Below are 27,100 nucleotides of genomic sequence, written 5' to 3'. Positions count from 1 at the left end.
TCCATATTGTCATAACGCAGAGAGAGGTTATAATGCACAAAAATGTAACCTACCAAATTACAGCAAAACACATTTTAAGCTCTGTATATTAAAACCTGTGAATTTCAGACTAACCTGATCTGTCATGATCATAATTTTTCCATATCTCAAACTTTTCAGAGATTCTGGATCTTCATAGCTTTTCTTGTATTGTAGTCCAACTATTTTGATGATGTTGTTGATTTCTGCATTTTCCATAATCTGTATAAAAAAGTTATTGTTGCAGTCAGTATAAAAAGCAGAAATTCAGAAATATCCCAATCTTTTTTAGGTGGACTTTATAGCTACTTTTTCAATGCACCCCTACCTCAACTTCACAACCTTTTTATCTCCAGCCCCCTTGCAGCCTTCACATTTGTAAATATTTCTTCTGTACATGCAAATTCTCAAGACTGCACCACTCCCTTTCTCCTCTACAACCAGAGCAAAGCACTTTGGGTTCAGAAGGCAGGGAGAAAAGTGCACGTAACAAAGTAATCTCACAAAGCTGCCTTCTCTTTCCAATATTTCTATGGGCATCTGCAACATGACTCTTATTATAAACAAAGTATGGAGGGCAGCAGAAGTAATGCGATGGGATAATGCTGCTGCTACTGTCCCACATTGGGAGTGAATGAAATCACATGGCAATGGAGAGAATATAAAATTTTAGGGTTTTTAAGTATTCATGTAAAATGCTAATATGCGTCATAGCAGAATTTCCTTGCATTTGTGAAAAAATGAACTTTATCATTCCAGTACTGTACTACTACATTTAATATCCCAGGCTTTAAAGTAGCTGGTACTTTATGGAATCCCAGCCCCAAGATTTTCATGAAAAAAAAAAAATTAAAATATGAAGATGTAACCCTAGAAATAAAAAATAAACAGTAGATATCCATTTGTCAGCTAAAAGGAAATGACAAGGCTACTTACCTGTTTGTGAGAAGCTTCTCGAACATTGAGAATTTTACCCCTGAGTGGGAATACTCCGTATCTGTCTCTACCAATCACACCTAAGCCAGAGACAGCTAAAGATTTGGCAGAGTCTCCTTCTGTTAATATTAACGTGCAGTCCAAGGAATGTTTGCCACCTGCAGTCCAGGAAGAAGTAGAAGCAAGGCAAAAAAACCAGAAAGTGTAACTTTTAAACTCAAATAACAAATAGAATTGCATCAGTCATGAATATTCTTCCTACTCTACCTCAGGTAATTTAAATATGCTGAATTTCTATTTTTGTGGATGGCCCTCCATACCACTAAAACTACACAACAAGAACGAGTATCCTTGCCTGCCCTTAGCAATACGCTATGGATTGCTATGGACAAGGAGCAAAATAGACAAAATGGGATGCAATGGTAGCACATCTTATGTAATGGTCCCCACACATCCGCACAAAAACCCCAGATTGCTTCTGTACCTTTACCATTTCATTCTTCTAGATGCAAGGTTTTTTTACACACATACATTATGCATGCCTGACTTTATATATAGGAGTTATTCCCCATTCTGCACTTCCCCTTTCCTCACAGTATATTTTCAGATGTAACTGATTAAATTACATTTTGGGGGGGGTTCTTTTTTTATTGTCCATTGGCTGAAGCCAGGCAACTGTAAGAAAAACTTGACAGAAAAGCTCAAAAGATCAGAATGTTTGCACTTATTATTCATTCTCAGAAATTTCTCAAACAGAAGAAACAAATCTTTACTAATAGTGTAATTTTGATTCTACAAGACACACTGCACTTTGATGCCTGTGTATCCAGCGTGCTCAAAACTGATATGACATGTATGTTCTATATATTGCAACTGCGATAGTTGAATAGATGTTCTAAATAATAAGCAGGTTCAAACAAGGAACCCACCCTTTTCCAAGGGTGCAAATGCTCATTAAGCCATTTTGCTATTTTATCAAGGCCAAGTGGTAGGAAAGACTGCAAAAAAATTCAAGCTGGCTGAGTCTCACCTACTGTTAATAAGATAGTTTTGAATATATTGGCATTTAAAATAGGTGCTTTGATTTGCCTTTACCGGGTATGTAAAAAGAACCCCATACTTTCTATTACACAGAACTTACATTCAACATCTTTGGTCTTCTGCATCAGACACATAGCTTAATATAATCTAAATTAGGCAGCTATTCACACTGTATCAAAAGGTGTCAATAGCTACCTTGCTATCAGCAGAGTGGAATCCAAATACCAAGAAAAATACTAGTCTGCTGTTTTAGAATATATGAAAGCAATTTTTTTTTCCCTAAATGAACTGCAAAAACCACATTTGAATATCATTCAGGTGCACTTTCTTCTGGAATGGATACAATCATTAGCAATTAATTTCATGGACATGCAATGTGCCGGGTATTTTCCTGAACACAGCTTTAAAGAACTCAAAAAGAAAACTACATGAACTTGCAGGTTCAAAGAATGCTTTTATACCTCACCAGATTTAATAATCTAGCTGCTCCCTTACAATCATATATTCCTATTCCTGGTTCTTTATTTTTCCTTTCATTTCCACCTCTTCTCCAAGAAGCCATAGAACTATGTATACCCCATCAAGATCTCAAGAAAGCAGGAATGATCAGGTATAGGACTCATTCTTTTCAGTGCAGAAGGAAATATGCAGTAAGTACCTCACCGTACAGCTATACCTCTCTCCTATTCCCAAGCATTAACCAGTACTGATTAAAGAATTCAGTGGTACCTGGCACCCAAGAAACCTGTGGATGCTGGACCTCAGCTACAAATTCATTCTTGAAGTAAAAATAAAATATAAAAACCACAGGAAGAATTAAAAGCCAGACAGATTTGTGGCCAGACACTATTCTCTCCCAGCTGCACTGGACTACTTCAGTCTAACAACTACTGGCACCTGCTATTAGAAACCAAAGCCAACCATGTTCCCTCATCTGATTTGGGTGCTTATGGAAGTGTAATTCTTGGCATCCTTACAAATAGTTATTTGTCCTGAAACACAACTACATCACATAAGACTACTGTATTTCGCTGCCAGATTACAGATAACCTCTGTGTGACATGTATGAGTGTCCTGAAGCAATCTCCCTGAAACTGTATCTTCATGCATCGCTTAAACCTTTTCTCCAGCTTATAGAGACGTCTGAAATTCTTTTGAAAAGACTATTTGTAACTGTGTAAGTCTTCACAATGTGCCTAGTCATGTGCACATTCATAGCAAACATTCATATAGCAAAGAGTTGAATTTTTTGGACCTGGAAGTGATCATCACCTCTCACACACAGAAAGAGCACGTAGAGTCCTTACCTCACCTGACCCTGAGAATCCCCCATCCTTTCTATTAAGCTCCCAAAGACAGAAAGAAAGATGGATAGTTCTACAGTGTTTTGTCTGTGTACTCATTAAAGAATTCTCATGGCACTGGGACTTCCTTTTTCAGTTTTCAGTCAGATGCAGTCCCCAACTGAAGTTCATCAAGACAAGTTCTCAAGAGCAGAGCAACCAACAGACACTCAGCTACACTAAAGGAGTCACTCTTCTGTATCATCTTCAGCCTTCCCTTTCTTAACGAAAGGAGCTTTTTATTGAGGTCAGAGACCCTGATTATAGTATCAGTTTAGTTCTTGTGCAAAAAGAATTCCTATTGATTTTCAAGAGCAAACAGATGATCCCTATGGTACCTTCGGTCTTTAAAAATAAAGGACTAAAGAACTTTTTACTAAATGTATTACTTGCAGTCCTCCAATTTAAAACATCTGTGCCAGTATATATAACATGTCCTGATTTTGGCTGGGATAGAGTTAATTGTCTTCATAGTAGCTGATACAGTGCTATGTTTTGGGTTCAGTACGAGAAGAATGTTGATAACACACTGATGTTATCAGTTGTTGCTAAGGAGTGTTTAGTCTAAAGTCAAGGATTTTTCAGCTTCTCATGCCCAGCCAGCAAGAAGGCTGGTGGGGCACAAGAAGGTGGGAGGGCACACAGCCAGGGCAGCTGACCCAAACTGGCCAAAGGGGTATTCCATACCACGTGCTGTCATGTCTAGTATATAAACTGGGGGCAGTGGGGCTAGGAGGGATTGTCGCTCAGGAACAAACTGGGCATCAGTTGGCAGGTGGTGAGCAATTGCATCGTGCATCACTTGTATATTCCAATCTCTTTATTATTGTCATTTTATTATTGTTATTGTTATCATTATTAGGTTTTTTCCTTTCTGTTCTATTAAACTGTTCTTATCTCAACCCAGGAGTTTTACTTTTTTTCCCCCAATTCTCTCCCCCATCCCACCGGGCATGGGGGGAGTGAGTGAGTGGCTGCATGGTGCTTAAGTTGCTGGCTAGGGTTAAACTGTGACAAACACTTTAGAAAGTCAGGCCAAGTGTGAATTTGACAACACATATTGTATTCAGAAACTGAATGCCTCTCTGCCTTCCTGTGTGTCCACTCCAAATGTGCAATGCCCTCAGTGCGAGAAATCTGTATGTTCCAGATCTTCAATAAACCAATACCTCAGTAAGTCTCCTTGGGAGATGCAGAGTTCCTGCTCCCCATATAAGAATAACTAGGCAGCAGAGAAATACCTGGGTAATACAGATCTAAGCCATGCAAAACTTTAAGCATCAGTGTTGAGCCCAAATAAATCCCTACATGCCTCCTTAGTTCGGGAATTTTCAGGGTGAAAGGCAACATAGTATTTTATTAGCTCCCCTGTTAGAAGTTCTTCCTTCCCCTTGACCCCAGCGAAAAAACCTAGTGAGAAGTGATTTTGAAGCCTAGTCTCCAAAGCAAAGCTTAAAAAACCAAAACTATGAAGAAAGTGTATCCAAAATCATTCATTATGTTATTTATGAGCGCTATACATGACATCCATAAAAGCACAGCATTTCTCCAAGCACATGCTCTTCTAGGCAAGAAAAATACTAGGAACATGCATCTGACTAAGGAATACAAATTCCACAAGTAAAACAGTAGTTAAAGGAGACATAATTATCAGCTTTTGAGGCAAAACATGACATCTGAATAACTGGAAAAGTAATAAAATACTGAAGAAAACTCAAAAAAAAACCCCAACCTGAGCCCAAGGAATCAAAACACTTGAACACTGGAGCTCAAAAGAAAAAAAAAGTCTCTTTACCAGTCTTATATGCTTTTACCTACTTAACCCACCTACCTACTTAATTGCAATTTCTCTATCTTTGCTTAACATAATGATGTATTAAAAATCAACCAACATTAGCACAGACTGGCAACATTTCAAGCTCTTTAGTTATATGTGCCCCTCAAATAATTCCAAGGACAACTCCCATCCCATTGCTATTGGCACAAAGATCGCCAGATGATCCTGAGTCCTATCTGTGCTAGGAAGCAAGCCAGCAGAGATTGCCAGTTTGCCCTGTATTCCCAGGCAGGAACCTAACGGCATTTAAAGTCTCATAAAAAAAGTCTCTTAAACCATTCCCTCTGGTCTGCACACGTGATCTACTTCCTATAGCTTGTGACCCTATAAAGATTCTGATCTTTTGGTATTAGAAAGGTCAAGAAGACTAGTCACTTCCAAAATAGAATATTGGTTAACACTTTTTAGTTGGAAACCACAATTAGAAAATATGTGCTCTTTCAATATGGAACTAGACTGCTGCTTTTGTTCAGCATTCTTAATTCTCTTCCCTAGAGGCGACAGTGCTCCTAATATCAAACTCACCATCATGCTTTAATTCTAGCTCTAGAAAGTTTAGAAACCATCATGCTTTAATTCTAGCTCTAGAAAGTTTAGAAACCTAGAAAGATTTTTATTAAAAAATATAAATAAGGATGAGAAATAAAGTCAGGTTTAAAATGATGATGTCTGTGAAAAATCTATGAAATATTCAAGACATTAAAAATACGTGCTCTTACCAGCATCATTAGCATCATCCAGTTTCGGAATGCCCTTGATTTTACTGTGTTTCACTGATGAACATTTTTTGTTCAGCTGAGTTTGCGCCTTGAATTTGACCCAATTCAAAATACTCTCTATGATACCACAGTTAGAGGCCTATAAGCAACAGATCAGAATTGTGGATGAGAAAAGTAAAGCTTCACACAGCAGATTCTTGTATCTCAATTTTAAGTCACTGACCTAACACTGTTTCTCAAAGCCCTCTAGATTTTAAAAACTGCAACATAAAAAAGGTCAAGGAATTAGCACATAAAACCAAAACACAACACTCACACAGCTGCTTTTAAAGAGGACTGAGACCTAATAAGAGGTTATCTGATGTTGTATGGTTGGTATGCTAAGACATTTTAGGTGCTAAGCACCTGCTTCCTGGACTTTGACAGCAAAAAGTAACCTTACAGGATATTTATGACCATTTAAAGTTTCTCTGGAAATGACTGAAAATGGCTGAAAGACAACCAAAAGCATTTAAGAATAAGGCTCTATATCAACCACTGGAGAAATTGATAACATTTAGAAAAAACCAAACACCTCCAACAAAAATAGCATATAGCATATTTTCTAAACTAAACTGCTTTAGGTTTGGTTTCGCATCAAAAGAAAATACAGGTGGAGCAAAATACTGTGAACTTTGGCTTCTTACTATCCCGCATAATACAGCACTCACTGGTTAGAGATTCTGCTGAACATTTAACACTTCTGGAGATCAGTGTTCACTTCTGAGAACATTAGAAACACTGTAAATCAAACCTACTGATAGAAATACAACATATATAACAAAATCTGAAGAATGAATACAAGATTGTGTTGTGTCATTTTTTCCTTGAAGTTCTATAAGAATGCCACCAGTAACACAGAATTAGAAGAATAAACTACTATACAATAAGTTAAGTTTTTATGCCAAGAGTATTAGCAGTGGCATCATTCTCCTTACTACTGGAGTTCCATTTATGCTACTGGCACTCAATAGGACTTAGTATAACAAGTTCTGGCCAACAGAATTCCACTTTTCCTTCCTTGTATAAAAATGTATTAGTAGAAATACATGGTAGAGGTTTTTCCTCTAACACATTCATTTAGAGTAACAATTCTTAGCCTGTCTACAGCCAAAATTTCTAAACTTGTTGCCTGAGAATAATGATCACTTTGAATACTACAGCCACAATTTTGCATTTCCTTGATTACTGGAAGAGTAAGTAAATGTGACATGTTCCTTCCCTCTCTTTTCACTTCAGTGAAAGAGAATAGGACTGATATCAAAGAATAAGGTAGACAATATTCTGAACTTCAGAAAAATATTTTAACACAAGAAATTAGTCAAGGCCTATGCTTAGGTTTTAAGAGTCAAATTCATTTCACCAATATAAATACCGGAATCTCCAACAAATGAGCTGATCAGGTGAAGCTCGCTTTTAAAACCAGGGCAACAGCCAAAACATAGTCACTGCTTCCATTATGAAGGCCAGCGAATGAACAGAAGTTCCTCCATCCCATTTTCATAGTATACTAATGTCACCAGACCACCATAATGCACTAATTAATCTTCTGCTACATAACATACATACACTCGATCCAGCATGTCAATTCCTGCTTCACACACACACACACAAAAAAAAGCTTTACTTACTGCTTTAAAAAATTTCTCAGATAGCTGGCACTTGGACCCAAAACTTTTAGGCTGCAATGTCATGTTTTCCTTTGTCTGGGAATCAAATGATGGATTTTCAATCAAGCAATTAACAAAAACCCATATATGATTCTTCACCTGTTGAGAACATAGAAACCAATTTACTCAACAAAAATTACCACATTCATCTTTTTCAAGATTCAACATTCAACTTTTGTATAAAGTTACTTGCCTGAAATGGTTTCACTGAAACTCCAGCTTTATTCTTCTTTTTCACCACTTCTATCAGTTTGCCCACAACCTGATCCACCACGTAATCAACATGCCTACCACCCTTAATGAGGAGAAAAGAAAAAAAAAAGAAAAAAAAAGAAAAAAAAAGAACAAAACCATTGAATTTCCTAATAGCTTTTAGCCATATAGTAAATCCTTAAATTTAGAAATCCATACACATTAAGTTGCAGCATAACAAAGGAAAATTCGTTTTCAAGTTTCTCTTTCATGTCATTTAGTCTTCACACAAGTGAGAATGACAGATGTTGCATGGAACAGAAGAAGCAGGAGACCTTTCATTCACTGTACAGTGGTGGACTTCAAATGTAGCTGCTTACAGCTTGTAACAGGATACAAAACCTTAAGAGTATGGCAGATTGGAAAATTACTCTGTAGCACTGTGATGGTATCTGCAACACCACATGGCTGTGTGAGGGACTGTGCTGAATTGCTGACTCACATTGCTGAGTCTCGCTGCTGCTGCCCCAATACCCTGCTGTTGTAGGGGAGTACGCACAAGACGTCCCCAAAGAAACCACCATACCCGCGCCTGCCGAGCTGTGCTTGCCCGATAGGGTAATGAGCTCTGTGGAAATGGGTGGACTTTTCCGAAAAATTGTGGGGACTGGGACAATAAGAGCACTGCATGCTCCCCTCTCAAGAATGGAAGACCCGAACATGGAAAAACATCGGAAGGACTGCGACGCCTGAAGGAGACACCTGACTGGCGGCAGAGGAACCCGACCCTCCATCACCGGCATCGGAACCGACTCAGCGGGACGTTGCTGGCTTCGTGGTGGTGGTAACTAGTCTTGCTACCTCTCTTCCGTTCACTTGCTTAGGTCTGCCTCTTTTTCTCCTTCCTTCCTCTGTTCTATCGCAGCTATTGGTTATTGTAGGGAATAAAAGTTGTAAGGTTGTACAGCATCTGACCTCGTTTGTGTCTTAATCTCGCTCTTGGGATCATTTAACAACCCTCCCTGATATTGGACCGGGACAGGCTGTCAAGAGGTATCTTTTTAACAGGCACATAAATAACCCTGGACTAAAAACACCACACATTCATTCAAACTAAACTTTCCCCATTTGGTTCATAATAAAAAAAAAAGAATGTTCAAGAGCTCACCCTCAGATACACCGCATCCACGCCTATTCCTTCCCAAAAGTCATCTCACCTTTTCTTAGCTGTATGTACAGAAAACTTTGAATAAATGCTATTAGCATTCTTTGCTAGCCTGAGGCTTATGCAAGGGCAAATGGAGAGCAAACTGCAAATAGCCAAGCACAAGATCCGGAAAACTCTAGAAGAATAGAGCAAGATAACCTTAGGGAAATGATGAGCAGTTCTCCTTAAAACTCACTAGAGGCTAAACCTGCTCCAAATTCATACCTGATGTAGCAACAAAAGATACATACAGAGCATGCAGTTAACCATAAGCTGGCAAATCAACCCCTTAGGAGACCTCACAGCTGTAACTTGTATCTACATAATCATGTCGCCACCTGTTTTGTAGCAAACAAGAGTAGTCAGCTGGACTCCCTTACAGTCACTGCCCAAATGCGGAAGGAAAAAAGGACTTATAAGCAATTTCTTGCATCATCACAGTAAAAAAAAAAAAAAAAAAAAAAAAAAGAAAGAATAGATAGGATTTTCTGCTTCCATTGCACCATAACAGCTGAAAGTGAAACATTCACAGTGCCTATCACAATTCTGTCCTTTACCCTATTAAAACAGGGGGAGTCTGAGTACTGGTTATCCTTGCTTAAGGCCTTCCCAACTACATATTTCAAGTGAAGCCATTATTGCAAGAAAACTTCTGGCATAGGCAATGTACTCACTTCCCAACTACAATCCCTAGTGCAACAGACCCTGAGGAAGAAGTACTTATTACTTCCAAAGTTTAAGTACATAAGTCAGAAAAGTTACCTTTTAGAAGCCATATATAACTCATGCTTTGCAATATGGCAGGGTGAGGAAAATACAGATTATTTTCAATCTTTAAATAGTGGTTTTACTATTGATGAAACTCAGTCTAAATATGGAAGCACTAAGCATTTGAATACCTTCAGAAGATGCCCCAAAGCTTCTATCACCTTCTCTAGCGACAATTCTCTTTGGACTTAAACTTTAAACCAGCCACAGAAAAACCCCAAAACATACTGCTAGAAGACAAGTAATTTTGAGATTTAATTGCTTGGAAAATAAAGGCATTTCACATAGGCTTTCTGGAAAAAAAAGGTCTATTACAGATCTATTACATCCTAACAATGACCACTGATTTACATGTGTAAAAGAAACCTAACAATTATGAGGTATATTCTACAATGCAGAAGTAATCTGAATCAGAAGCACTAGTGAAGACTAAAACAGCACAAAGTTGTATCATAGATAAAACATTCCAGATTAGGAAGAACAAATAGTATTTGAAGGTATGTATCCTGTAGTCTTTAATTCTATGGAACAATGACTACTGAAATTGCCTAAACCAACGGTGGTAAATATGTTTAAATATTTACAAGTCTAAGGTGACACAACTTCCCTTACAGGTAAAATAGCATGCTTTCTTTGGAAAGATGTCAAAAATATGAATGGTCCTAAACCCTGGATATGTGAAAGCTGTTTGCATTTTTTATTATTAAAATGCCTGCCTTTAAACATATAGATAAAAAGGTACAAACAATAATAAAAAGTTAAATTCTAGTGGCTATTATAGAAAGTTAATAATGCTTTGACTAAAATCTATTATTTTGTAACAAAGAATGGAATGATGCAGGCATATCCTATAAAATTAAAACATACCTAACTCAACACTCAATATTTTAAAGAGAAGATCACCTCTGCTTAATATCAATTAGTGCCTTACTAAAATACAGACTAAATAATGGTTCCTGTTGAGAACAATTTGCATTAGGAAAGACAAAATAAAGAAAACATGTCTATGGAGACATTCATCATGAGGTAACAAACAAAAAAAACCCCTCCTTCTTTAAAGCTGTTTTAAAAACAGCACTAAGGAGAAAAAAGCTTTTGATGGACATGAGGAAGTATAGGATAGATAAGAAATAAGAAATGGAAGACAACAAAACCAAGAAAAAAACAGCAGCCAAGAAGACAGAGGAAAAGAAAGAGCAAACAACCAGGAAGCAAAAAAAAAAAAAGTTAGGTTTCTACATTTAAGGCAGAGTATGCTTCTGAAAAGACTGAGGAAGATGTAAAGTGGTTGAATTGATGGGAGATGGTAGCTGTGTTCTCAACTTCATGTAGAAAGTAGACATGAAAATTAAAAAAAGACAGAGGAGGTAGAAAAATGGCTTAAGATGGTAAATATTATTAGTCATAACCAAACCAGTACTTGCACTTCAAAGAAACCATCTGTGGTTTCTGTCAGTCTCTAGAGTCACCTATTAAACAGCAACACAAACCACTAGGGTGTTTCAGAAGCACCATACATACAAGTATTTTTTCATGGCATTTCTTCATAAAAAAAACAACCAAACAAAACCACCCCAAAGCCAAAACCCACCAAAATTAAAACACAACAGTTTGCATTCACGTATGAATGACAGAGTTTCAGCACAGGGAGAGTTCAAGTGGAAGGTGATACACTGATATCCTGCCACTTTAAAGAAAAATAAATCCATGTCCAAACTGTAAAGAAAAGCTACTACAGGAAAATATCAAATTACACGTTTCAAAAACATTCCACATTTGAATGGCAATGTTAAAATGCATTACTTTTACTCACCACATTACTGAAAACTTATGCTTACGGGAATATCTCAGTATATTTTTGTATTTACAACTTCAACAATTTTTTTTTCTTCAATTTTAACACTTCAAATATTTTGCTAAAACTAACATCCGACATATCAAAAAATAGCTACTTACCAGCAATTCTTGTTCTTAGAAGATATTAGTTATTATAACAGTTCCCCATTCCTGTGTCCATTCTTAGTGTGTAGCAATGAGTGAGGGATGTTCAGAGCTCAAAGTTGGGAACCTTTCAACCATCTCACCAGTAGGTGGCACATTTACCCACTATAGAAGCATAACAGCCTATAACTGCCCCAACTGTCAGTACATTGTAATACAAGACAGAAAAATACCCTCTAAATCTAGAGGGCTGTCAGTGATTATTATGACTACTGTATTATGAGAAAGAGCACTAAAACTGCATAACCTTCTTTTCCCAGAAGGTAACCATTATGATTGACACCTAATGAAATGGTAACAACTGAAATCTTAAAAATGAAGCTTAGACTGGCACCCATATACATTCTATTCATATCGTCATCAACAGACAACAGCCTCAATTAATTCTGAGGTAAGCCTCTGACAGATAAATGGTTCATATGGCAAACAAATTCAGAAGCTAATTATAAATTTGAAGTTTTCATTTAATTAGCTATACAAATAAAATCCTATTTTCTTTTGCATTTGTTTTCTATTATATTTATTTTATTAGAATAAACCTGAAAACATCAAGGTCTAGAATGGTTCTTAATTTCTTGCTGAACTCCAGCAAATTTTAACAGGTTGGGATGCTCCCTCCACCCAAGTCTACTATCTGACACTGCATCTGTATTAGCTGAGCATTTCTGCTAAAATGATTAGTAACATTACAGTCAGCAGTGCCGCCATATTAAAAATATCATTAGATTGCTATGTTAATAACTGAAGTTTCTACTACAATTTCTACTACAGCCAGTATTTGAAATTCAGAACTTAAGAAGACAATGTTTAATCAGTTTATATACAAGTCTCACTAAAGGTTACCTGCACAACTGTAATAGCTAAAAACATTCTTTCAAATGCTGCCTCAGAGCCTGAAGTCGAATTCTGTGGTGTTCTACTGTGGCAAAATTGTGAATAAATGGGGACCTGACGAAGGTAACAAATTTACAAGAACAAAACAAGGGAGTCGTGCCTCAACATACTGCCTGACCTTCTACACGCCCGTCAACCTAAAAAAAACTTGTTTGGAATTTAAAGCAAGTTTAAAAAAGGTGGAAGGGAAGTTACGACTGGGTGAAATTTATCCAGAAATAGAAATGAAAAGCTTTCAGCAAACAGCGATAAATAACCAAAAAACAGCTGAAATGAGCTCCTCACCTGTTAGCAGATAAGGGGACAGGCAGTTGACGCAGTTAGTTACTAGCCATTATGTCTCATCAGTGGGTAGTTGCACATCAATTGCTGGTGAGGTGGTTCACCGGCCCCGAACATTCCACATCCAGTCACACACATAAGGCATGGATTGGGAGAGTGGGAAAAACTAGAAATTACAACACTTACCTTTGAAGAATACACAGTACTTTTTCTATGAATTTTCTTAAAGAATATATAACAATGTACGTGTAACTGCATGATGGGTGAAAATTGATCCAAAAAAGTCAAATTCAAAATCATTTGAGTAAGTGTATGCAATATATTTAACTTAGGAGTCAATAAGTATTCTTTTTTTTCAAATACATTTTCTTAACCTGATATCACACATTATTAAGTTTCTCTACATTGCCAGCTTCTTCACAAAGGTATTGTATACATCTTTAAGATCATGCTGGTTTTTTTCTTTATGTTGCATAAAGAGGCCTGAATTAAAACTAAGTTTTAACCTTTCAACTGCCAGATACATATGTTATCCCTAGTTTTGACAAGTATCAGATAAGCATTTAATTAAAATGCACACTTGGAAAGTAAATATTCTATGATGAAATAAACTATCCCCCTTACCACTGAATGCTGGTTCAGCTACACTGAAAATTACACTGGAAGAAGTTCTGTAGTAAAAATTATGTATCACCAAAACACTGACTACACATTGTCTACCATGGAGATTAACACTGATATTTCTGGGCACCTACCTGACTATGGACCTCACTTAGTGTAATCACTGGTGCTTATGAATCACTTATGCTACCATTAGAATTTTCTTCTGTTTGACTCTTAGAAGAGATCTGAGCAAGGAGGGGTTTTTAAGTATCTGATTACGAATTTTTTTCTTTCTCATCTTTTGGGAAGCTCATGGTTAAGATTCCCTAAAAACAGCCTCACCAGTGACTAGAATTACTTGACTGTTGTTATATCACTCATCTGGTACAATTTGTGAAGAGCAGGAATGACTAAGAACTTCTTTCACCACGGTGGATCTCAGATACCTAAACCTGGGCCATGCCAAACAGGCATAAATGAGAGTTACACTAGATGATTTCAGGTGATTGCCTTGGTGCCTGACCACCCCAGAAATTTGAGAAGCACAAAGACTGTACATTAGTATGCTGAGCATAATGCTACTTTATCATAACTGAAGATTTGCTATATTAGCTATAGTTGCTAATAAGAGGAGAGAACACCTAGATGCCCTAGAAACACAAATAAATGAAAATTAATTTCAACACTTCAGGCCAGTTTTATACATCATAAAGCCATGAATGGAAAGCCATTTTTCAAGAACACCAGAAGCCATTTTTGCCCTCCAAAACTTGCTACTACTAGCTTTAAAGGGGTTTGTACATTTTTTTACCTTAACTTCAGAATTGTTTTATTATGTGTTTAAAAGGAAGGAATAAAAAAAATTCCATTCATGTGATATTTAATCAATACCATGTAAGCTCACATAAGACATCAGTATCACTGATAATGATTACTAGTGTTTTAAAAACTAATGCATATTCAGAAATACTGCTATGAATGTATTTTGATTGCATCCAATTGCTCTGCCAGATCCTCTCATGCAAAGGATTATCTCACCTGTTTATTTTTAGTAACCCAGATTTATTTTTTTATCAAATATCTGACTGGGCATTACTTTAACACACATTTTTATCATTTATATTTTTTATCATTTAATGTAACTACTCACCTTTGTGGTAGCTATACTATTTACAAAGCTGATTTGCTGAAACCCTTTTTCACTTAAAGTGAGGCACACATCCCATCGTTCATTCACAACTTCATGAATAACTTTGAGTGCAACTCCAGTTTCATCCAGCTTGTCTTTTACGTAAAGATCTACATAACTACGAAATCCATTTACCTATGAGTAATACAGATAACAATTACTATTCTTCACATCAAATACTCAGTACACTTAAAATATTTCAAATGAGGCTCTTACAGGTAATTTCTTCCCATTCAACATGACTTTGACTCCTTTGCATGACCCAGCCAAATCATATGCTCTTCTTGTCATGAGGGCCACAATATCCTTATCAAGTTTTTCCATTTTAAATTTAGATAGGTCTGGCTGGAATGTAATGCATGTGTAGTCATCACCATCAAAATGCTTAATCTTGGGTTCAGAGGTCTTCATCATATTGTTCATCCAAGTCTTTGGAAATAAAACATTTTAGATGTTAGTTTACAATACATGTTATCCTCCTCCTCTGTTCCGCTTTCCAGCTATGCTAGGATTTCAACAGGTACACAACAAAAGCCTCACAGACTTCTTTTAGAAGATTCCTCTGGTAAAACACTATGCATAAAATTAATTGCTTTACCAAGATTTGCACAAGCATTGGTGACAGCAGATTTGTGGTTTCTGTAAATATGCAGGTATCATTACATTGATGGACATGATTCTAATGCAAATAGAGACCACCACAGAACTGACTAAATTAGATACAAGTGAGCTAGCTAAACAGTCCCTATTGCCCATCAGTTTAATGCTTTCAATCTACTACACACTTCTATAGAGAGGCTTATTAGTCCCTGTACAGAGACTCAGTAGTCTCTGAGATAACATCTTTGTGGCTGTGCAGTGTACCAAAGCATGCTTCTTGACAAACCAACTTGCTCAGACTTGACTCAGGAGTCTTGGCATTGTTCCCAGTTTAAGACAACAGGCACTTTTATAAGACCAAGCAGAATGCCTACTCACAGCATATATCGAAGTTCAGTTGTGTTAAATTTTCACAATTTTTGAAAATAGTGGAAAACTTAGCACTTTATCTAAATCATAAAGCATGTAATTTTCAAAAAGTACACTCAAACCAATATTAATTTGCTTTTTGGCAGTCAGCAGAAAATATTACATTTTAAAGAGACAGGTAAAACCATTGAAATGTATTGTTTACGTAGTGACATGACAGCATAACCAGAAATCAAATACTTGTCCAGAAAAAAAGAGAAGGAAGCCACCAACTGGGAAAGACTCCCAAGCCAAAGAACTTTGGTATTTAATACTCTACAAAGTTCTTCAAACTTTTGGAAAGATGGCTATCTCAGAGCTATATACAGTAGATCAGATTACATTCAATCCTTGGTCTGTGTGCTAACAATGATAACAATGAGCAATGGGTTCAAATGGGGAGGGAGGTGGGGTTTGTGCTGAAGTCCAGCTAGGCTAATGCAATTCATGACAAACACTGAAAAATCTTTTTCTTAACACTTTACAAAATTGTCTAGATAGTTGTTTCCATGTTTGCACAGCCAAGTAGAAAGATTTTTTGACAAATTATGTAACAGCATTTACAAAATGTTTCCATTAAATATATTCCTTTTCACACGCACATGTATATACTTTAAACAGAAGAAATTTGTTTTTCATTTTTAGCCCCCTAATGCTCCCAAGAAAGATAGTACTTTACAAAAAAAATAAAATTAATACATAGAAGTACCAATTTTACGGACTGAACTAACCTAGCCTGCAAACTCTACACATCCATTTGAATGTTAAATGATTCATTTCATGGACTATTCATGAAATATGGAAAACGTGTTAAACCTTAGATTTATAATTACAGCAATGAAAAGGAAAAAAGTTGAGATCATTTCTATACCTGCTTAAAGCTGTGTTTGTATTCCTTGCAAGCAGTTTCAACTGTAAACTTTGTACTAAATATGTTACAAAGTTTTGCACCATAGCCATTGCGCCCACCTGAAAAAACAACACAGAGAAAGTTTTTCACAGCAGAACCATATTTATGATATACAGAGTGTATGCCAATAAAGTAAAATGTTCCTCTATAGGACAAAAGTCGGGCCACATGTCAACAGCTATCAAAGGATGCCAGAGGTGGAGTTTCCAATCTGGTGCAACTGCTTCTGCCTCTAAATGAGCAGTTTGCTCCTCCCCCTAAGGCCAGGATACTCCCATTGATTCCCTTATGTTGATCTACCAGTTGCTTGCCGAAAGGCAAGTGACCTCAACACCCTGATCCAGCTGAAAACTAGGTCATGATCAGATCCAAGTCACTCTACAACCACACATCATAATATGGGCAAAATATATGGGATAGAACAGAAGTAACTATCATTCATGACCTAAATTAGGGTTACTTTACATTTAGAATAGTAAATCATATCCTAATCTATTAAATTTATATTTCCCCTCATTTCAAAGGCATAAATGTTTAAATGCTTGCATACATTGTAATTAAAATACAAAAACATGTTGTTTGTTACTGAATAATGAGTACTGACATTAAAGATGTAAAGTTCTCTGTAAACATTGCTATTAAAGAAAGAAAAAGTAAGATTTTTTTCTTTAAGTCATTTTACTCTAACAAAGAGCTATAGTAATGCTGACAAAGTAATCACCTGTTATGAGACAGAATAGAAAAAGTAAGAAGAGAAAGCATACTGAAAAGCAAACAGTGGCTTAATTGAATAATACAAAGCATGTTAAATTGTCTTGCCTGTAACTTTTTTCTCATCATCATCATAGTTGCTGGATGTTAGCAGCTGCCCAAAGATTAAAGCAGGTACATATACTTTTTCTACTTTGTGTTCCACAACTGGTATACCCTTTCCATTATTCCATATGCTGATGATGTTTGATTCCCTATAAAACAGTGAAGACATTAAGCCAATTAATGTAATCTTGAAAACAGACTCCTGCATACATTTTACCTGTTCAAATAACTACATGAAATACAATAAAAGACCATATTCTTACTATGTTTATTCACAGCTCTATCAATTTTAATTACAAAACCCACTTCTGCGTGCTTATTAGATGTCTTAGAAGAAGCACAATTGCCCATACATGACAGTATCTTGTGTCATAAAAATAACCCCCCAAAATCTGTTTGAAGACCTTTCACTATCAACATGATCTGCAACAGAATCCTGAAGTTTAGTGATAGAATTATACTTAAGTTAGAGAGGTAGCTTTTTAGGTTTCACTGAAGTCCACCCAGACACAGCCAAGTTATTATGTTTAAAACTGTTATTTCCCAGTTATGATAAACTTTGTAACTTATTTTATGCATCAATGCCAAAATCCATCAACATCTGGCATCATTAATACTTGTAGCTCTCACATAGCATTTTCATTCTGGAGTATTAGAGAGTACAAAATCATGACAGGTCAGGCAGATTTACACTACTATTTCCCTCCCACTCCATGATAAAAGCAATGTGGTCCACAGAAACTGAGAATGCACTGAGAACTTGCAGAAAAATGACTTCTCAGAATATTTATGCTAAAGATTAGGTGACTAAAACATTTATTATTCAGTTAAATGTCACTGAAAAGGTACTAACAAAGGAACCCAATCAACATCTGTCTAACCACAGTACTTTTCATTAGGAAATATCTCTTAAGTATTCAATTTCAAAACACAGTGGTAATGACATATTTGCAATCTGCAGTTCAGTGTGATATAGCTAATTCAAACATAACCTTATCCTAATGCTAAAGGAGCTAACACAGAAGTTCAATAGGTACAAAATTATGTTACAAAACCTCAAGGTTGGTATTTATGATTTATTAGTAACCTGGCTGGTTATAGTTATGTACTGCTAAGCTTTCATCTAATCATGAATTTTATGATCTTCCAGTTTTAAGTTTCATTCAATCAAACATTAATGAGTGGTTTAGGAAAGCAAATTATTATAAATTCAGAATGGTAGTACTTACTGTTAACCACTTTTAATTCACTTTTTCATCTTAAAATATGAAGCTAATGGAAATAATTCCAAAAATATTATTTTGTTGTTAAAAATTCCAATTTAATTTAGTAAAATCATTTGTACAAATCTGAACTACAATAGCACTGGCAAGGAAAGTAAATGAAAACATGCTTTTACTTACGGATCAATGGATATTTTAATACAAGTCATATTCTTGTCCCTCTGCTTATTGTCAGCAGCATTTACTATGAAACAAAGCAGCACAAATTAACACTTTGTAGGAGCAATAATTAATTACTTGATCTGTAAAACTGGTAGTATACATATTCCACCACAAGTTACAATGGTCTAGGTGTTTCTTAATCTGGTGTATCTTTATATATTCTGTATCTTGTTACTCAAGTCTATAAATATGACCAAGTATCTGCAAGAAGATGTTTTTCAACCTTCTTGTAATTACTGACTATTTCTAGCAGTTAGACTATCTTAGAAATAAATATAGATGTGTATTTTGTGAGCCTGTTCTCATAACTGTTCTTAACATACCAAGCACTTCATTCTTCTCTTGCTGTACTTGTTTGGAAATTTATTACACATATTACACCATGTATGTTAAAAACCCTAGAAAATTATATGCATCACCAGATCAGTTTACACATCTTTTTGCTACTGAAACCCAATCCTGAAAATGTCACATCCATTAAGGAGTGTTTTGACTGCAGCAAAAGTTATCTCTAAAGAGCCTGTGAGTCTTACAACTAAGAGTTTACATAGTTTAGGATAAAAAGAAGGATAACTGGAAATTAACGTTTGATCGGAATTTAATTAAACTGCACTCCAATGTATATTAACTACAAACAACAGAAATCAGAAATGTGACTATGGCCATTAACCATGAAAACACATTACAATCATTTTCAGCATTTGTCTTGTCACCCATTAAACAGATGCAAATAAAACCCCAAAACAGCAAGCACAATGTCTTGATAGATTATAAAGGTCTTCATACAAGATCAGATATTTCAAGGTGCAGTTTCATTTTCTAAAAATAATTTGTTTGTGCCTCAGTCACCATGCTTTTAAATGGCAGTATGATATTTATTCATTTTTAAACTGTCTGAAGTCTAGAAATGAGCCATGTAAGAATCACCATCACCACCACTATAATTCTGTACAGAAGGAGGTAGTTTTAATGACTCGTGAAATTACCATCTAAGTTAACACTAAGACAACTTTCAGTTGTCTTCTTTCAGAAGAACAATCTTCTTTCCAATGCTACTTAAAGCTGTGGCCCTAATCAACTCTGCAGATTAAAAATCTTGTAACAATTTGATCACAAAGAATGATCTAGATTGGACATTCAGTAACAAATATTTACACTTTCTTCCAAGTTCAACTGAAAACTCTTCCCTCTTTAAACTGTTCTATAGTGCTGGAATGCACTAAAATTTTCATGCACTGCAGTTTAGTCTGTGATTTAAACTTAGATACAAATTAACGTGCTTTGAGAGCGCTCAGAAAAGTGTATACTCCATAACGCTAAAGCAATATTATTGTTAAAAATACTTACCAAGGATTTCATCAAAGATCTTGTACAAGCCTGGAACAAAGGTAACTTCTCTGCAATTCATTCCTACATCTTCATCATAAACCCACATTAACTACATGTAGACAAAACAAAATATAAATATTTACTGTTTTAGTAAACCAGTCTATGATTCTCTAAGATCTGTTTACTTCAGGAACTTTACTCTTCCAATCTGATTGCTGCTGTCATACAAGACAAAAGCAGAAGCAGAAGTTTGGCAAAAATTACAATTGTACCCACAAAAACTGCCATAATGAAAAGCCATTATTTTCTGCTTGGTGAGGAACTCCGACAGTATAGACACTGAAGTTCAAAGCAATTTGCAACTTCACAAAAACAGCTGAAAAAAGTGCCAGCAGGAAGCTTAAATTTTCTGTTCTCTACCTAAACAAATAGACCAAAGCATTTTTGGACCTAGAGCAAATGCTACTTACAAATGTATATATATTTGCGTACGTATAGGCATGTCTGTAAACACACACATATATACACATACGGTGTGTTTATGTTTTGACTGAACTTCAGCATTTTCTGAGCATGTTTTTTCAGGTGAACCAAGCACTGCTTTAAAATGTCTTCTCTTGACCCATTCCTACTCATGCAAGTTTTTAGCATCATAATTCAGAATACTCAGAAAAGTAGAGATGTGCCTATTTGTTAATCAGAATAGTCATTTCCCCATTAAAACAGCAAAAACTATTAAGACTGTAAATTTAGTGACACTTACCTGAGTTAATGGTTCAACCGACCCAATGTAGGTATCTGGACGGAGAAGGATGTGCTCAAGCTGAGTCTTTTTCTGATAAACTCTCTCAACAGACATCTTCTTTGAAGTGTCATTTTTATTAATGCTTTCTGAGTCTTCCTTTTTTGAAGCATTGATCTGATTATCAAATAATGTCTAAAAAAAAAAAAAGACACCAACAATCAACCTCATTCATTCAAGCTGTCACTCTCAAGATATAAACAAAACCTGACAGAGATTTAATTACAATCAAAACTTGTCATGTAATTTAAGTGTTTTCAGATGTACTAAGATCAAGCTATCCTCTCAACAGAGAAAAGTCAAGATTATATGATAGTTTCTTAGCAAATTGTAACATATTGAAACTTTAATGATTTACTAAGCATGATAAACCAAAATAAGGAAACCACAGTATATATTAAAAGAGACACCTACTTCCTCAGGTTAAGTATTTATAAGACCCGTTTTGTGCTTAAGCATTTGAATCCAAACCACTGAATACTGTTCTGAATAATAACAGTAAAACTGCTCTTTTACATTTTAGTTCAGACAATTCTGTCAGTGGGACTTAAGAAACACTGTAATGCCTCTCCTATGGCTTCTCAATTGCTATAATTTACATTGTCTATTTAACTGAAGTAATTAAACCTGATAGAATCCCAGTTTAGAATGCTTTATGACAAAATAAACCAAGGACTGTAAAAAAAAAAAAAGACAGAGAGAATCACATTGGCTAATATTGGAATTTAAACAGAACTCAAGCCTAACACGGCTGCAGATGATGAAAAATGCCTCAACTGGAAGAATAAGCAGTGTTACAGAAAACAAATCCACTTTTGGGGGGAGGATACAGGGATTTGGTGCATCTTTCAGCAAATTTTTCCTGATAAATACCTCCTTCCCATTGAACTAAAACCACACAAAAGTTAAAATATCTCAGAGCAATCAAATGTAGGCAAGTCCTATTCTGAGACAGTAAGAGCATATCTACCAAGAGACTAGGTATGACATTTTACAGTATACATTCTTAGTTGTAAATCGGAATTATCTTAAAAATACCAATAAACTTACCTTGAACTCACATGATTTATTTGCCTGGCTAGCAAACATAGCAGAAAAAAATTTGTCATCACCTGTCCAATACCTGAAATAGCCTCCCTCTCTTACACAGGGTTTACCAACTTTGAAGCAGGTGTTACATGACCAGTAAAAACCATCAACAGACAAATAATGAGGACAAAACCCACTTGCCACTCAGGTAAATATTTTATTCCCATTTAGCTGTTTCCAGTAAAAACCTGTATAAAGTAAACATAGGCCAAACTCCAACCCTGGTGTCGTGGTTTAACCCCAGCCAGCAACTACACACCATGCAGCCGCTCACTCACTCCCCCCCACCCAGTGGGATGGGGGAGAAAATTGGGGAAAAGAAGTAAAACTCATGGGTTGAGATAAGAACGGTTTAATAGAACAGAAAAGAAGAAACTAATAATGATAACACTAATAAAATGACAACAGTAGTAATAAAAGGATTGGAATGTACAAATGATGCGCAGGGCAATTGCTCACCACCCGCTGACCAACACCCAGCTAGACCCCAAGCAGCGATTCCCCGCCCCCCCTTCCCAGTTCCTAAACTAGATGGGATGTCACATGGTATGGAATACACTGTTGGCCAGTTTGGGTCAGGTGCCCTGGTTGTGTCCTGTGCCAACTTCTTGTGCCCCGGCTGGGCATGAGAAGCTGAAAAATCCTTGACTGTAGTCTAAACACTACTGAGCAACAACTGAAAACATCAGTGTTATCAACATTCTTCGCATACTGAACTCAAAACATAGCACTGTACCAGCTACTAGGAAGACAGTTAACTCTATCCCAGCTGAAACCAGAACACCTGGATTAACCTGTCACCATGTAAGTTTCTCAGCCAGAAGAAAGTATCATCACTACTCTCTCTATCTAGCCTTTGTTGCAGCCTCGGACAGCACCGAAAGCAAGTGGTAAGAAAGCAGATAAGCACATAGGAACAAGGAGCAAAGGATATTGAAGTCATCCAACCAACTTCAGCAGATTCAAAAAGGCCAAACAGCAACCTACAGCATACAATTAACAAGGACAATTCTCCCCATATTATTCCAATTTGTCTTTTCCAGCTTCTACTATTTAAGCTTTGATGCTTTTTTTCTACACACACCCATATACACATCCCCTGCCCCCCACCAGGCAGGCACAGGAATAAAGCATTTCATTCTATTCAGAACAAGGGAAAATACCTTTCTCTTCCAGATTTAGAATCACATTTTTCTAGTTTAGTTACAGAAATGCTATGAAACACGTACTTCAAGAACCTTTGGGACAAGCAGACTGTGTGCACCAGTGATGACAACAGCCAATTGTTTGGCCGTGAGTAAATGTGAACAGGCCAAATGAGAATCAAATATTCTCTACTACCCAGTCCTGTAACTGACAGCATCCAGAATAAGAGGGGGAAAGAACCCAGGGGACCCCACAATTCTGCACCAGGATTTCACACAACAGAGTTGGAACCACAGCACTAACTTTCACGATTTTTCTCTGGAGCACATCACACCTCCCACCAAACAGAGAAGTTGCAAAATTGCATACGTGATTAAAGTGTTTTGGTATCCAAGTTAATTTAGTCTCCACACTGTCATCTGGTCTTGAACTGCGACAACCCCCCCACCACCACCCTAAAAAGATTAGCCATGGATCAGCCAAGCAAGCAGAAAAGAAACAGGACTTTGCAAATAGATACATTAAACTGATAGATGGAAGAGGAGGAATGAGAATTGTTACTAAAGCAGCATTGCCAATAGTTGCAAGGTAAATTTTATTTCATTAGTTTTGTGAATGATGTCCAGGCTTCTGATGAGTTTCACTGTACGTGTATATAAATATTTATTTTTTTTCTATCTTTCTGACCTTATTGGCTTTACTTCATGATCATCTTCGACATCATACCTCACAGGAGTCACCCTTAGCACACTTACTGGTTCCATAGCCCTGTTAGCGCTGTTTTACTACGTTTACTTGTTCTAAAGGGACCAGTGATTAGCAGGAAAAGAAAATAATTCTTCTCAAATGAAGCAGAAGTGTTGAAAGAAGGGAAGAGAACAAATGCAATTCATATAGAAAGCAACAGAATTACAAGCATAAAGACCACTAGAATCCTGTTCAAATGGAACTGTTCTATTTGCTCCCAATTCTTGGGCCTCAAGAGGTTTTTACAGTCGGTGAAGCACATGATGGCAGTTACCACACGCCAGTTTTTCAGTTGTCATGTACATCAGTATTGTATTCTTGTGATTGTTCTGAGACAGCTCTCTAGAAAGCTTCTACTTGTACAGCATCTGAGGACTAGGGTCCAACCATGCATCACAAGTCAGTTACACACAAACACAGAATAAGAACTCAGATCTCAGCCTAATAAATTTAGACTACAATTTTCCTATCTCCATTAGCTCTACTTGTACCACAATGTTTGGACTTTTTCTAATCCACTGACTCTTGGACTTTATTGTGATTGAACGAGTACCTCTAGATTGTGAAAAATTACTACAGAATAGAATTACTGGGAAGGGATTCCTACAAGCCATTGCCTTTAATATGCTAGGAAATGCATTTCTGTTTTCCAGCGAAAGTCTTACTGACAACCTGGAGGAGCTTGTACTTTCCAACTTATCAGTAAGAAATGTATAGAGTATCAAAACTGTATCTTCTGTTGAGACACTACTGCCAGATTGTTGTCATGTTGACAGAGAACTGAGGTCACACCTAGACAAACTTTGCTGCCTAAAAGAGCTAGTTCTGAAGAAGTGTCACTTCTTGGGGAACAGTGAGTTTGCTTTAACCCAGCAGTAGTAAGGATCTCTGTTACTCTACTCCCTGTGACAGCTATGTCTATTATCTTTTATAACACACTAATTAGAATATGATAAGGTGTGATTTAAGAGGGGGAAAAACACACACAACGGATCAGCATAACATTTTTTCTCCCTGGTCAGTGATTATTACCAAAAAAAAAAAGGGGAAAAAAGTAGTCTTAAAGAACTTTAATTCTATAGTTATTACTAAGACATCACAAACACCTTTTCAGTATGCTCTACTTAAACATTTGAGTTTCATTGTCATAGAGCAGGACAAATTTTATTTGTACAATCTTCCAAGTATAGTATATCTTCTGTATGCAGAAAATACTTGTGCTATAAACATTCAGAACTTATTTAACTTAACACACTATTGAAACACAAGCATAAAAACAAAAGCCACAAAGTATTCGACTACACAAACTAATGTTATTTTGCAGGCATGCAAGCATCAGAAGTCTGCAGAACTGCAGTTTCCCAGATGAAGCCTTTTGGGCTGTGCCATACTCTGAAACAGAAGAGCAACTCTGAATCCCTGTACCTCTGTCTTGAATGGACATTTTTAGAGTTCAAGTATGTTTAGAACTCATCCCAAAAACGAGAAAATCTTCATCACCAAATCCATGACACAGGTCTATGGACATGAACATCCTCCACAGTCTTCCCATTATGTTTTCCTTGGTAACTTAAAAAAAAAAAAAAAATTTAAAGTGCTTTCATCTGCTGAATTTCTACTACTTAAAATGCAAGTAAATATAGCAGGAATGCTCCCCCCCGCCCCCTTTTTTTTTTTAAACTGAGCAAGCACTAAACTGCAGTGTTGTTAAACTGACAATCTCTTCTGTATATTTTGGAATTGTCTCAAGAATGCCTTTTGTATTCTGTCCTGTATGAAATATCTTCATATTGTTAGAGCTCCAATAACACTTCTCAAAACAGCACCAGCTGTTGTTTCATGAGAAAAGCCCTGAAGAGAATTAACCAAATGTCACAAAGGGCTTAAGACTTCAGCTTCACAGTAAGTCTGTTTGTTAACAGGTTACCCAATTTCCAGGGTCTGCTTTGCAATCTTAATGTTGCCAATTTTAAATATTTTTTTTTTAGACAGTGTTAGACTTTCTCAACATTCTTGTGACATTCAAGACTTTACAGATTCTTGATAGTCTTTCAGACTTTCTAACCCTCCAGACTGGTGACAAATTATACACATCCACATACATGTAAGTCAGCAACATGACCATCCTTAAGTAGTTTGGAATGCTGTAAGCTATTGCACCGTGCATCCTTCTTTATAGACATGCAGTTACACTTCATGCTGTGACCTCAGATGTAGCTAGCATCTTAGACACTCTTAACAAAACAGCATAGTGGTAACTGTATGGAAAAACATACTGCTTCTCAGTTGATGGCAGTTGCTGCTCAGTTTACTACACCAAGACTACCGTGCATGCTACCAAAACCATGTTTTATTATGGTAACTGTTTTCTCTAGTATGATTGCAGAGTTTCTCTTTTGGAGTTGTTTTTGCTAAAAATTTATCTAGTACTGTGTGAAAGCTATAGTCATTCTTTCCTTCTGCAATCTCAAGAGTCAGAACCCAAGTAGCCTTTAATAGACGACAGTTTAGCAACAAGACTTTTACTGTCTGCCTTCAACCTAAGAACTCATGTTTGGTTTTGGCATCTTCTTTCTTCACATTTTGCATTTTTTATTTCTTCTTAGTCTCCTCTGTTGAAATTTCTGCATATAATAGAGCATGCATGACATCCATATTAAGTCAGAGATTTTTATTGCCTTTTTTTAATGAAAACTGGGTCATGTCATCTTCCTTTGCATTTTGAAATCATTTTGAGTCACCATGCTGAGTTTGGTTACTTATGCTGCAAACAGCTTCAACACGCAAATCTTAATACACATTTGATCTGGACAGTTTGGCAGCCTTAGACAAGAGCTATTCCTATCTAAATAGACAATAAAATGTAAAGCTACAATAAAGAACATAGGTTTCATCATCAGTTTCAATGTTGCCGTAACTGGAATATACATCTTTGGTTTGACTCCTTACTTTAAGTGGAACCTTTACTATTTAAGTAGCTGAATTTCACACTGTCACAAGAAGTTGAAAATCCTGGAAAACATTAATGTCTCTCCCCACTTACACAGTCTTAATGCTGTATTGGCCACT

General features: G+C 36.4%; 1 protein-coding gene across 2 annotated transcripts in view; it reads right to left on the bottom strand.

The window, feature by feature from the left end:
- Positions 1-27,100, bottom strand: part of TOP2B (DNA topoisomerase II beta) — a 70,874-nt gene that overhangs the window by 29,733 nt on the left and 14,041 nt on the right. For both annotated transcript variants that reach the window (XM_069771293.1, XM_069771303.1), the window contains exons 2-13: positions 21,011-21,184; positions 20,266-20,356; positions 18,877-18,940; positions 17,477-17,622; positions 16,619-16,716; positions 14,956-15,168; positions 14,701-14,874; positions 7,797-7,898; positions 7,565-7,702; positions 5,895-6,033; positions 955-1,112; positions 115-240 (exon numbers count right to left, since the gene is read on the bottom strand). In XM_069771293.1, coding sequence (XP_069627394.1) covers positions 115-240; positions 955-1,112; positions 5,895-6,033; positions 7,565-7,702; positions 7,797-7,898; positions 14,701-14,874; positions 14,956-15,168; positions 16,619-16,716; positions 17,477-17,622; positions 18,877-18,940; positions 20,266-20,356; positions 21,011-21,184 — 1,623 coding nt within the window. The remainder of the gene's footprint in view (positions 1-114; positions 241-954; positions 1,113-5,894; positions 6,034-7,564; positions 7,703-7,796; positions 7,899-14,700; positions 14,875-14,955; positions 15,169-16,618; positions 16,717-17,476; positions 17,623-18,876; positions 18,941-20,265; positions 20,357-21,010; positions 21,185-27,100) is intronic.

This window comes from Haliaeetus albicilla, chromosome 2 (genome assembly GCF_947461875.1).
Source record: "Haliaeetus albicilla chromosome 2, bHalAlb1.1, whole genome shotgun sequence".
NCBI lineage: Eukaryota > Metazoa > Chordata > Aves > Accipitriformes > Accipitridae > Haliaeetus > Haliaeetus albicilla.
Note: the sequence above shows the minus strand (reverse complement) of the source record. Positions and strands in the feature narration are given on the sequence as shown.